This window comes from Hyperoodon ampullatus, assembly GCF_949752795.1.
Source record: "Hyperoodon ampullatus genome assembly, chromosome: 5".
Lineage (NCBI taxonomy): Eukaryota > Metazoa > Chordata > Mammalia > Artiodactyla > Ziphiidae > Hyperoodon > Hyperoodon ampullatus.
Window position 1 is genome coordinate 13,698,369 of NC_136918.1, and position 12,185 is coordinate 13,710,553.

Sequence of the window (12,185 nt, forward strand, 5' to 3'; positions counted from 1 at the left end):
CAGGCCAAGTTGCAGCCCCTCCAACGCCCCTTCTCCATTCCAAAGACCTCGCTGGCTCCCAGCTGTCCCCATGGACCATTCATCAACCCCAAACTTTCCCTTTGGGGCAGTTCTAGCTTTCTTTCACAGCCTGACTCTGTTCCCGCCCCACTTGTCCCTAATTTCCAGGGCCTCTATGTGTCTAGGGTAGTGGCCAGAATCCCAGGTAGCTGCGGCCTTCTCCTTTGAGAGCTAATCGTAGCCCTCGTTCGCATCCGGGAGAAAGAAAGTCAAATCCCAAACCCACAGCCCGCCGCGCGCAGGGAGCGGGTCCCAGTGGTCAGCGTCCTGAGGCAGGACCAGACTGCACGAAGGCGAGGATGCGGGCCCCGCAGCTGACCCAGCCGGCATCCCCAGTCAGGTTGCGGTGGAGAAGCTCCATCCTCTTGCTGCCAGCCGGGGTAACTTGGCTCCTTTGACCCTGGAGAGGGGAAGCCGAGTCTTTCCCTGCCATCCTCGCGGACGCAGGACGGAGAAGCTGTCTGCAGGGGCCCCCTCCTGCGCGGGCCCAGCTCACTCGGGGCGAGGGAAGCTCTGGGCCACGACTCCCCTTCTTGGGCCAACGGTGGGGCACCCGGGCGATTTACAAAGAGGGGAGGGAAGGCGGGCAGGCAACAAGCTGCCCTTGGTCCGCGTGCCAGTGGGAGACCCATTCGTCCCCCTTGCACCGCCCCCCAGAAGAAGGGATGGACTCATCTCCAGCGTAGCCTCTCGGCGGAAGGGCCCCCGCCTCCCCTCAGTGTCAGCTGGGTGGGGCCTGTACCCACGGTTGGGGGGCTACGGAGGGAGGGGACGGGGGAGAAATCTAGCTGGGCCTCTTACCCCAGTGGGGTTTGGGTGCCAATGGCCGCGATAAGGGTGCTTCCTACCCCGCTGCTGGGGGTACAGGTCCGGTCTGTCTGCCCCCCGGACTCATGCACTTACCCCGCTCCACCTGTTGCCGGGATCGCCTCATTTCTGCACATCACTTTGAGGTGCCTGAGGGGGACCACAAAACCCTCCAAGCCTCTCTTTTGTGGTCCCAGCGAGGCGGGCATCTTTCATTTCTCCTTTTCCAGCTTTCGGGAAGCAGTTAGGGAATGTATGATGAAGCAGAAATGAGCCGTCAGGATGATATTTTAATGGCTTATATGTCACGTTGGTGCATGTGGCTTTGAACTGGAGCCGCTTGCGTTTCCTGCAGAGAGCGCCGCAAATCCCACTTGATAACTTCTACAACCCACAACTTTTTTTTTTCTCACATTCACTCTTACTCTGTATATTTGGACGCGTTTCCTAAAAATACCCTCTTGTCAACGTTCCCCTTGGATATTCCACGAGCAGGAGAGGAGAGGACTGACTTTTCTTTTTTGAAGAATTATTTTCCCTCTCCCCCTCCCAACGGCGGCTACCCTTCGCCCCTCAGGTCCCCTCCCTTGTGTGTGTGTGTGTTTTTTTTTTTGAAAGGCAGGAGAGGTGGGTTCAAGATTTGTTCTCCCTGGTGAAAGCAGTACAGCCTCTAGAGAAAGCTTCTCCTTGCAGATAAGATTTTTATAACTGCAGTGGAGGCAGGATCCAAATTTCCCTCGTAGGAAGCAGAAAAGACTCTGAGTGGCTCCGATATATCTTTTTAAAAAACAAAGTATATAACAGGTTTTTTTTTTAAACCACCCCTCAAGCCCCAGCCCTTCGCCTTCATTCCCCATCCTGGTTCCACTCAAAGCTGCCAGGGAATTCGGGGGCTGCTGCACTCAGACTTGTTGCTGGGGACCGAACATTTGATATTTTTTTTCTTTCTCAAATTTCTATTTCCCAGCACAACAAGCGCAAATGCTCAGCCAGCTTCCTTCAGACACCAGGAAACCATCCCAGCTAACAGAAGTCCAGTTTCGAGCAGGGAGAGCCCAGGGAAAGGGCAGCTCAGCTCGCCAGCCCCAAGCGAGAATCTAGTCGATGAAAAGACCAGAAAACCAGAAAGGAGGACAGGCCGACGCTGACCCTGCCTTCTTCCAGCCTGTGCAGCCCGAACAGGCGACTGGGCAAAAAAATGTTCATTTTCATTTTCCTCTCGCCCAGGCACTGGTGAGTTTCCTAACGGGGCCGCCTGTGAAAGGATGAGTTGAGGTCTCTTTGTCTGAGAAAAGAGTTTAGGGCCGTGATTCAGCTGCAAAGAAGCCAAATGAAGTTAGAAACAAAGGGCAAATTGAAGGATTCCGACTCTTGGCTTTTTGTGTTTTCCTTACTAGAAAATAATTAGACCTAATGAATATGCAGACGCTTCAGCTAAACCCTCGGCCTGGGCTGCTGGGTTTTAAACAGAGCTGCGGAGAAATGCAACCTTCATCCCCCCAACCCCCCGCATCCTCATGCATTTTTTGAAATGCATAAATGTTGCTCGCCTTAATTGATTGAGTCACAGGGATTTTTTTTCCTGCTTTTAAGTGCCATACTCCTCTACCTTTCAACAATCATTTTAATATATAGTCAATGGCTCTTTGTGGATGGGACAAAAAGCAACTACGCACAGTTGTTGAATAGACTTTGCGCTGGGCAAAGACAGGTTAATCGAGGGCCGCATCGCGAAAACAAGCGAGTGTTGTATGTTTGCACTGAATCCAAATGTCTGCATTTTCCTAACTAAATCAAAGGGAGTGTTATTTCTTTTTCTGCTCACTCATCTGAAGGTAAGTAAATTTTCTCTGGCGATCAAAAGCCTGGTCGGCAACAAAGACCGCGCCCGCTTTTTCCACCGTCCTGGTGTGGCGAGTTGCGGAATTTCAATAACTGTGACAAGGGTGACTGATTTGTGAACTAGAAAAGGTTTGAATGTCACAAAATTTACATTGGTCCTATCTATCGGAGATTTAAATACCAAAAAAAGTATTCGGGGATTTCTAGGGAGCTTTGGGCAGTCCTGAAGAACAATGGCGTGTTGGGAAATTTACAGTTTTACCTGAATGAAAGGGGCCAGGGTTGGGAACACGAGTGCAGAGAGAGGGGTTAGTGGGGGCAGACACGGGAGACGAGGGAAAAGGGAGAAAAGAAAAGAATAACACAGGAAAGGAAAAAAACAAAAATCGGCAGCGATGTTTTCCATTTGCTAAAAAAGAAACACACACACAAAAACAAAAAGCCCTGAACCTGGAAAGTTGGAGCTCTCATCCACCTGTGCTTAGTTTTTGGGGGGAGGAGGGAGCAGGAAGTCTGATTGCTTTGATACCAGTGAGAAAATCGAGGCAACCGGTTATCCTGAGAAATCACATTTCTGGTAAAGAGAAAGTGGTGTGCCTGTGTGCTCCCGAGATCTTAAATTATAAACAGGAGGGGGACGGAGCAAGAGGGAAGCGAACTTCAAAAGGAGCAAATAACAAAAGCCTCCTTTTCTGCCCTTCAAGGCGGGGACAGGGGGAAAGAAAGAAAAGAAAGTTGCTGAATCGGGACATTCTGGAAGTGCCTTAGCTGTGTTTACCAGCCCCATCCCCGCCTCCTGTTCTCGGAGACGCCCGAAGTCGCTAATCGCTCAGCTAAGAGCAGGTCTGAAGAAGGACAAGATAGAGAAAGAGAGATGGAGAGGGAAAGGGAGAGGGATACGGATAAAGAGGAGGGAGAACGTCTATGACTGCGAAAAGGAAAAGAAATCGTGGCAAAAATTTTTTTCGATGAGAAGAGGGGAAAAATTTGGCTAAAAAAAAAAGTTGCTACTCCTGGCAGCCCTGTTTGTCAAAAGGGGATGTCAAGCGCTTTACAATACCTGGGATTGATGAGGCGGGCGGGCCAATGAAAGGCGCGCGGCGCCTCGGCGCGCCCTCCGTTGGCGCGGCGGCTGCGGGCGGGGGGAGCGCGGGCACACCAATGGGCGCCCGCGTCGGCAGCACGTGACACCTCCCCCTGCTCCCATTCATCAAGGGGGGGACGGTGTCGTCCTTTCAATTCATTTATCTGCAGGAATGATTGCTGCTATCAGTCTCGCGCTCACCGCCCGGCTGAGGAGGTGAAAGTTTCTCCCCAGGAAGATAAACCGCAAAAGACAATATTGTGCATGATTTGCGCCTTTTCTTTGGCTTTTTCTTTCTTTCTTTTTTTTCTCCCCCTCCACGCCCCCCCCCCCTTTTTTTTTTTTTTTTTTTTTTTGCAAAAAGCAGAGGGGGAAAAAGGAGAGTGAAGGAGCGAGGAGGCGAGCCTGAGAGAAAGGAGAGAGAGAGAGAGAGAGAGAAAAGAAAGGGCGAGGGGCTAGTGGAGAAGTGAGGAGGGGCGTACGGCGCGAGGCGGAGAGAGGGCTAGCAGTCGCTGCTCCGGCGCTCACATTCCTCTATGCTACAAATCCGGGAGGAAGTTTTTTTGGGGAGCTGAGATGCTCCATGCCTTTCCCTGGGCAGCCTTGACGCGGGGTCCTCTCGGCAGAGACTGAGCGGCGAGAAAGTGCTAGCCGGGCCGGCAGGGTCTGCTCGGCGGGCGCCGGAGCCCGCCTTGCTCGCGGCCCGCAGCAGTCAGGCTTCCCCGCGCTTGGCCGGGCGGGCGCCCCGGCGCGCCGCGCCGCTGCCTGCGGGCTAGGACTTCGCGAGGTGGGTCGACTCCTCCTCCCTCCTCTTCTTCTTCCTCCTCTTCCTCCGCCTCCCGTTCCTCCTCCTCCACTACCTCCTCCTCCTCCTCCTAATTTTCCCTCCTCGGCGGGCGAGGGTGGGGGGGGCGGGGGAGGCCGGGGCTCGCCCCGAGCAGCCACGATGCTCCTGGACGCCGGCCCCCAGTACCCCGCGATCGGCGTGACCACCTTTGGCGCGTCCCGCCACCACTCGGCGGGCGACGTGGCCGAGCGCGACGTGGGCCTGGGCATCAACCCGTTCGCCGACGGCATGGGTGCCTTCAAGCTCAACCCCAGCTCGCACGAGCTGGCCTCCGCGGGCCAGACGGCCTTCACGTCTCAGGCTCCCGGCTACGCGGCTGCGGCGGCCCTGGGACATCACCACCATCCGGGCCACGTCGGCTCCTATTCAAGCGCAGCCTTCAACTCCACGCGGGACTTTCTGTTCCGCAACCGGGGCTTTGGAGACGCGGCGGCTGCAGCCAGCGCGCAACACAGTCTGTTCGCTGCTTCAGCCGGGGGCTTCGGGGGCCCACACGGCCACACGGACGCCGCGGGCCACCTCCTCTTCCCTGGCCTTCACGAGCAGGCGGCGGGCCATGCATCGCCCAACGTGGTCAACGGGCAGATGAGGCTTGGCTTCTCGGGGGACATGTACCCGCGGCCCGAGCAGTATGGCCAGGTGACCAGTCCGCGTTCAGAGCACTATGCCGCGCCGCAGCTGCACGGCTACGGGCCCATGAACGTGAACATGGCCGCGCATCACGGCGCCGGCGCCTTCTTCCGCTATATGCGCCAGCCCATCAAACAGGAGCTCATCTGCAAGTGGATCGAGCCCGAGCAGCTGGCCAACCCCAAAAAGTCGTGCAACAAAACTTTCAGCACCATGCACGAGCTGGTCACGCACGTCACAGTGGAGCACGTCGGCGGACCCGAGCAGAGTAACCACATCTGCTTCTGGGAGGAGTGTCCGCGCGAGGGCAAGCCCTTCAAAGCCAAATACAAACTGGTTAACCACATCCGCGTGCACACGGGCGAGAAGCCCTTTCCTTGCCCCTTCCCTGGCTGCGGCAAGGTCTTCGCCCGTTCTGAGAACTTAAAGATCCACAAAAGGACGCACACAGGTACGGAAACGGCTGTCCTTGACACCCCTCGTTCCCTATCCCTAGGCCTGAGACCCGAAATCCAAAAGTCAGCGGCGGGGGCGCACAAACCCGGCCTCGGTTGGGTCTGGAAGTCAGATTCCAGCAGGCAGACAGCGAAAGTGTGTGCTGGTTTTTAGTTTGAAGCTTGAAATTCTGGTGAAGTACAGAGAGGATCGGATTAGAGGGATCTAGGGATATAGATTTTTAAATGAGAACTAAAAAAAGGCGGGGAGAGCTGAGAGACAAACCCTGTTTTGCGGAGCCCTTGGTGCGCGCGAAGCCGGGAGAGGTGGCCGGCTCCCGGCGGCGGCGGCAGCGGAGGCGCCAGCCGCTCCAGCTGCATGCAGGCAAATCTAAACGTTTGCTTTCGGCCAACATCCCCTCTCCACGCACCTTACTGAGGACTTTGCCAAAGGAAGGAGCTGAGGAAATTGGGGAAGAACGGATGAAGGGGCACAGAAAGAAACAAAAATAGAGACAGAAAAGAGGGGGCGGCGATGGTGAAAGGAAGTCAATCGGGCCTGAGGGGGCTTATGCATATTTAAAGAGCCCCGATTTTAGTAGTGACTTGTTTGTGAGCAGGCTTGAGGAGTCGGGAAAGTCAGCAGAAGGTGGAGAAGTCCGTTTTGTCAATTAGATTCTGTGAGGACTTTTCGAAACACCGAATACCCTGAGTTGGCCTTTAAAAATAAATAGACCGGTCGGGAGCAGTTATAAGAAAAGTTCGCGGCGAGCTCAGGGCTCTAGTGTGGGTCGGGCAGGCCATTCTGGGCCTCTTGGGCCAACAAGGCCGGGAATTCGGTCTGCTTCCCTGTCCCGGTTTGCCCGGGTGATTTCTGAGTACTGCGTTTGGAACTTGGCGTTTTACGCCGGAGCCAGGGAAGAATTTGCGGCGCCGAGCTCTCGGCCCGGATTATCCTATAAAATGTGAGTGTGTATAGGGGTGGGGTGGGGTGGGGGCGGCGACGAGCGGGGTGCGGAGCGTCGGGGAGGGAGTAAGGGGAGGAGAGAAGAGCAAAACAGCAGGAGAATCAGCCTGGAATGTGAAAATTAGAAACCTAGAGCTAGGTAGAAGCTGCCTGAAGTCGTCTGTATAGCCCCGGGCCTAAAAACCAGCAGCCAGACCTGCTGCTACTCTGGGATCTAAAAAACTACCACGACCACTAATAATAATAATAATAATAATAATAATAAAATCTGGATCTAATTGGATTAAGGGTTAAAATAGTTCAGATGTTTAAAATTCCAATGCAGATATATGACTTTGTTAAAGATCCGGGTTTTGAGCTTGCAAGGTGTTAACCCTGGGCCGCTGCCTTTTTAATTTTTGTTTTTATTTTTATCTTTTGTTTAATTTTTTAAAAAGAGCCGCGGGGTTTGTTCTAACCAGACCTCTCTCTTTCTTGCCTTTCGCACCAGGGGAGAAGCCCTTCAAGTGCGAGTTCGAGGGCTGCGACCGACGTTTCGCCAATAGCAGCGATCGCAAGAAGCACATGCACGTGCACACGAGTGACAAGCCCTATCTGTGCAAGATGTGCGACAAATCCTACACACACCCCAGCTCGTTGCGCAAACACATGAAGGTAATCGCCGCGCTCTCGCCGCCCGCCTTGGAGCCAAGAGCCCACTCAGCTCTTCGGCCGGGGTCGGGCGGCGAGTGGCAGCCGGGCGGTGGCAGGAGCCGGCAGAGGCGGAAAGGCAACGATTCCTCTCTGCTGACTGGGGCTGGGCAGAGAGGGCGGGGGCTGGAAAAGGAGATGGGGGCACCCAAGACGGTTCTAAATTTACTGTTTAATAATAAAAATCAAAAGAAGTGAGCACTCTAGCAGAGGCCGCGACCGATGGGGAGCCAGGACAGCCCCAGCGGGATGATGCTGACGAAGCTGCGGCCATGGCGGCTTGGCTGGCAGCGTTAGGCAGAGAGTTGGGGTCTTGCACGCGGTCCTGAGCGCTGGCTCACCTAACCCTGAGCAAGCAACGTTCAGCGGCTGCCGTGAGGACCATCTCAGGCTCTGGCCTCACATCCAGCCTCCCCCTCCCTAGATATTTTCTTTTGTTGAGTCCCCGGGGCACTGTCCCTCCCCGGAGCCCAGCCTCTGCAGGGCCGAGGCGGGGCAACCGAGCCCAAGTCCCGCGGGTCCAGCCTCCCTGGAGTTCAAGGGGATCCAGGGCTCCTGGGGGAGGCAGCGCGCGGCCTTCAACCCCCCAGGAGGCCGCCGCGGCGGGTCTTTATCTCCGTAAAAACGCGACTTTATTCCCGCAGGTCCACGAATCCTCCTCGCAGGGCTCGCAACCTTCGCCGGCCGCCAGCTCGGGCTATGAGTCCTCCACGCCGCCCACCATCGTGTCTCCCTCCACAGACAACCCGACCACCAGCTCCCTGTCGCCCTCCTCCTCCGCGGTCCACCACACAGCCGGCCACAGCGCGCTCTCTTCCAATTTTAACGAATGGTACGTTTAAAATCAGAAACAAAACACCGAACAAAACCCTATTTAAGAGACTGAGCACACACACACATACAAAATATTACTGAAAGAACCCTGAGCATCAAAAGAGTCCCCTCCCCACCCCCTAATCCTATTTTTTCTAAACCTGCCGATAGACCCAGGACCGAGTAAGAGAGAAGCACCAAACCTTTACTTTTTTTTTTTTTTTCTTAGTTTGGCAAAGGCTTGGTAGCCAAGGGGTGGGAGGGAGGTGGAGGAGAAGGCGGTCGCCTGACCAAATGCCGCCAACCCCGAGGGCCAGTTTCTCCTGGGAATCTGAACAGGCTCTCTGGGAGTCGGCTTTTTTTTTTCTTTCTTCTTTGCATTCTTGTAAATACAGAATTATTAGCTTAAAACTGTACTGTTGGATTCTGTATATAGTTATATCTTGGTTGGAACGGGGGGTGGGGTGGGATCGTGGCGTTGTGGTCTTTGCATTGGGGGAGGGGGGAGGGGCTGGGGGGAGGGCGGAGGGGGGAGGGGTGGGCGGCCGAAAGCCAACTGTTTGTACTGAATGGCAAGAATGTTCTAGTAAATGTGTACCAAAATGTGAATTACTTTGTACGATTACAGTCTCCACGTCGATCTAACAGAATATTATTGGTATTAATGTGCTTTTTTTGTATAAAGTGCAAACATTTCGTCCCAAAGTCTAAGTACTTTAGTGCAGTAAAATGTTGTTTTCACGTCCTGTCAAGAATTCGTATAGTACGAGCCTGGATCTGCGTGTCAAACTGTTCCATTTGTTTATGTAAAGTGATATTAAAAAAAGATATAAACTCTAACTGTCCGTTGCTTTTGGCAAAAGATACAACCACATAATGTATATAATTCCTAGTTTCCATATTTATCCGCATGTAAAGGGCCGGTTTATTCATGTTACAGCTATTCAATATTTATGGCTAGAAGAACTCGTATGTACACTTTAGTTTCCAGAACTGTTTGGTAACCTTTCGTACGTTATTAAAGATTCTTAAATCTCAGTGGTTGTGGTAGGAATTTCTTCTTCACCCCCAGCAACCTGCTGCCTCTTCTGCCAGCCTTAGTGGGTCTTGGGAAAAGCTCACCAGTCTTCCCTTTCTGTCATCGCAGGTCGTATAAACGTGATAAATGAACGCTACCCTGCTGGCTCTCCGAGAGGGTGTAATTAGTATTTATATCAAAATTTATGAAACAAATTTTCGGCCGCAGTATAATTTAAATGACCTTTGCAGACGTAGAATAACAACCATAAAAATAACAGAAATAGATTGCGCAGGCGACATCAATATTAATGTAGGCGAATCGTCAGCAGCTCAAGGACTCGCTCTGCAGCTTTGCAAATGAATTTGCAGCCAAGGGTTCTGCTGTCCCCCAAATTAAATTCCCCGAGTTGAAACCAAGTTGCAGATTTACAATATCATATTTTAAATTGCTGTCTTCAAATAAACCATTTACGGCCATAACTAATTTTCAGGATGTCGATGCATGCTCTTCCAGGCCTTCCTTCTTTGTACAAAAGTGAACCTCCATAAAGCATTTTACTTAGATTTTTTCAAACGTGATGCTAATTTAAATTAATTACTTCCTCTGATATGTTATTATTCCTATAATTTTGCCAGTTATTAGTTCTCTCAAAAATACATATAGGGAAGAGAATTATTTTATGTAATTTGATTATATTTCTATCTCTTTTATTTATTTCTCATTTACTTAAGAAATTCGTTCCATTGGCTGGCGTTGATACAGTAAATTTGTAAATGAGAAGACAATATAAAAAATCTAAATTACTTGTGCTTAATGACTGTAGCAGAACGCCTTTTCTCTAAATCAGATTGTCTTTCTTGCAGTTTAGTTTGATAGATTTGCAAGCTATGCTGCTCCCTCGAAGTTAGCTGCGCTGGTAGGAACGCGAGCTTCTTTGTCTCTGGTTGTAGCTTGCATGATCGCCCCATTAAGCAGACAGCGTAGCCGGAGATCACAAATCAGGGCCTTGGCTGTAGTTGCAAGGGTGCTGATGTGTCAGAGCACAAGACAGAAACTGACCTCACTGTAGGCAAGTAGGAACTCAGACTTGCATCTTTAATATACAATGTTATGTGTGACTCTGAGAAGGAAAGCAAGAGGGAAAATCCCTCAGGAGTATGAGAACCCCTTAAGATACTCATATCTGTTTCGAAGTGTACCATTGACCAATTACAAAATCAAAATGTTAAATTCACTTAAAATTTTTTTGACTCATCCTTTCATTGCTTGCTATTTGTATTTGTCACTTTTAGGCAGCAAAGTTTTACTACGTAAGGAGGGGATTTGCTACACTTTCTGTAGCACATCAAAAACTAGAGACGGTGGTGTTTAACTTTTAAAAAATTGTTTTTGTGATCTATAAGAGTAAAGATCAACCTTTCATGAAAAGAGCGCCACCTTGCAAGGTTTGGTGAGATTTGAGGAAGTTGAACACCTAAGCAGAAATTGCTGCTGGTTCTGAAAATCGCTGAGACTATAAGCTGGCCCCAGTTGGCTCTGGAGGTTTAATATTAACTAACAGCATAGTAGTTGAAGTGACTCCAGACATTAGGGCCAATAATTAATAAACATAGAAAATAGCTCAACTCTCTAGGAAAGAAAGGTAAACACCTCAATTAATAATCCTTCCCTTTCCTTTAGAGATGAGAATGTCTGGGAGTCTGATATAAGTATAATAATAATAACAACAATACTTTTGTAACTTTGTTAGTGTATTTAGGAAGATAGTCAATGACTATTTTTCCTTTGACCATTCCTGAAAGCAGTTTACTTCAAATTTGGAAATATAAATGTCTCATTTGTTATGTATCTGATGCCCTTTTAAACTTTAATAACATAGTATAATAATTAAATATCATACTATGATATATGATTTAAGTAGGATATTTTAAAGGTAAATTTTAGGGATAAATGTTTACTTCAAAACTACTTCATATTAAAAAATTTTTTAGACATTGAATGCCAAATAATTTTTTTAAAAAAAAACCATTTGAAGAGTACTGTGTGTGTGTGTTTGTGAATAACCTCACTCACCAGAAAGGAACTTTTATAGTAGAAGCCAATATTTATGCCAGTCCCCCTTATGCATTCTCTTCTCCAACACTTATCCCAAAGAAAAAGTCATTAATGATGTAGGTTGCTTAAAATAATGCTTCAAACTCAAATGGAGTCTATTATTTTGTTGGTACCTTTAATGTTTGCTTCTTGGGATGTATTCTTTCTACTTTTCTTCATGGGCTATTAGGTTTTGAAATACATGAATGTGAACAGCAAAATATATTGTTAGACCCTATTTAGCAGGAGCTGAAGATGCTGCAAATGGCTGGTTTGTGTGTGTAGCTGTGGATTTTGATTTAGGCAGAAAGCCGTCCTGGTTCATATTTTGACTCCATTGTTTTCTATCACTATCCAATGATTAGAACAGCTAACAAGTTATTAAAAAGTTATATTGCATCAACAAAAGATGCCTGACTACAAGCAAGCGTATTTGAGAAATGAAGAGAAATGAGTTGTGGTATGTGTGTGTGTGTACATTTATAGAGTAAGCATGTAAATATACAAGCTCCATTTATATGGGGGCTAAGTAATTTTCAGATCCTTTGTTTTCTTCTTCAAAAGCTACCCCCAACTGCTTTAAGCATTTGCAGCTGATGATTTTGATTTTTTAAAGTCAAGCATTCAAGTTAACCTTTAAGAAGCAAACCACCTCCAAAAGAAAGATGTAACCTTTCAATTGCCCCATATGCTTATCATTTTTTTTCTTTTTCTTTCTTTTTTTTTTCTTTAGCTGACAGTGTAAATAGCACTAACCTTCTTTGCTCATGGGCCTGGCATTTAGATGTTTTTATTTGTTGATGGTGAAGTTTTCTCAGAACTTTTAAAGGGCTGGCAACAGAACTACATTCCCCAAATACCTTGCCCAGCCCTGAAACCTTCCTGATGCTCCCTTT

The 12,185-nt window shown here is 49.5% G+C and overlaps 1 protein-coding gene across 1 annotated transcript; it reads left to right on the top strand.

The window, feature by feature from the left end:
- Positions 1-4,739: 4,739 nt before the first annotated feature.
- On the top strand, positions 4,740-8,203 carry ZIC1 (Zic family member 1; the record flags this gene model as incomplete). Its single annotated transcript, XM_079705581.1, has 3 exons — positions 4,740-5,721; positions 7,162-7,325; positions 8,006-8,203. 3 exons carry the CDS (start codon positions 4,740-4,742, stop codon positions 8,201-8,203), a joined length of 1,344 nt encoding a protein of 447 aa, XP_079561707.1.
- Between the last annotated feature and the right edge of the window lie 3,982 nt (positions 8,204-12,185).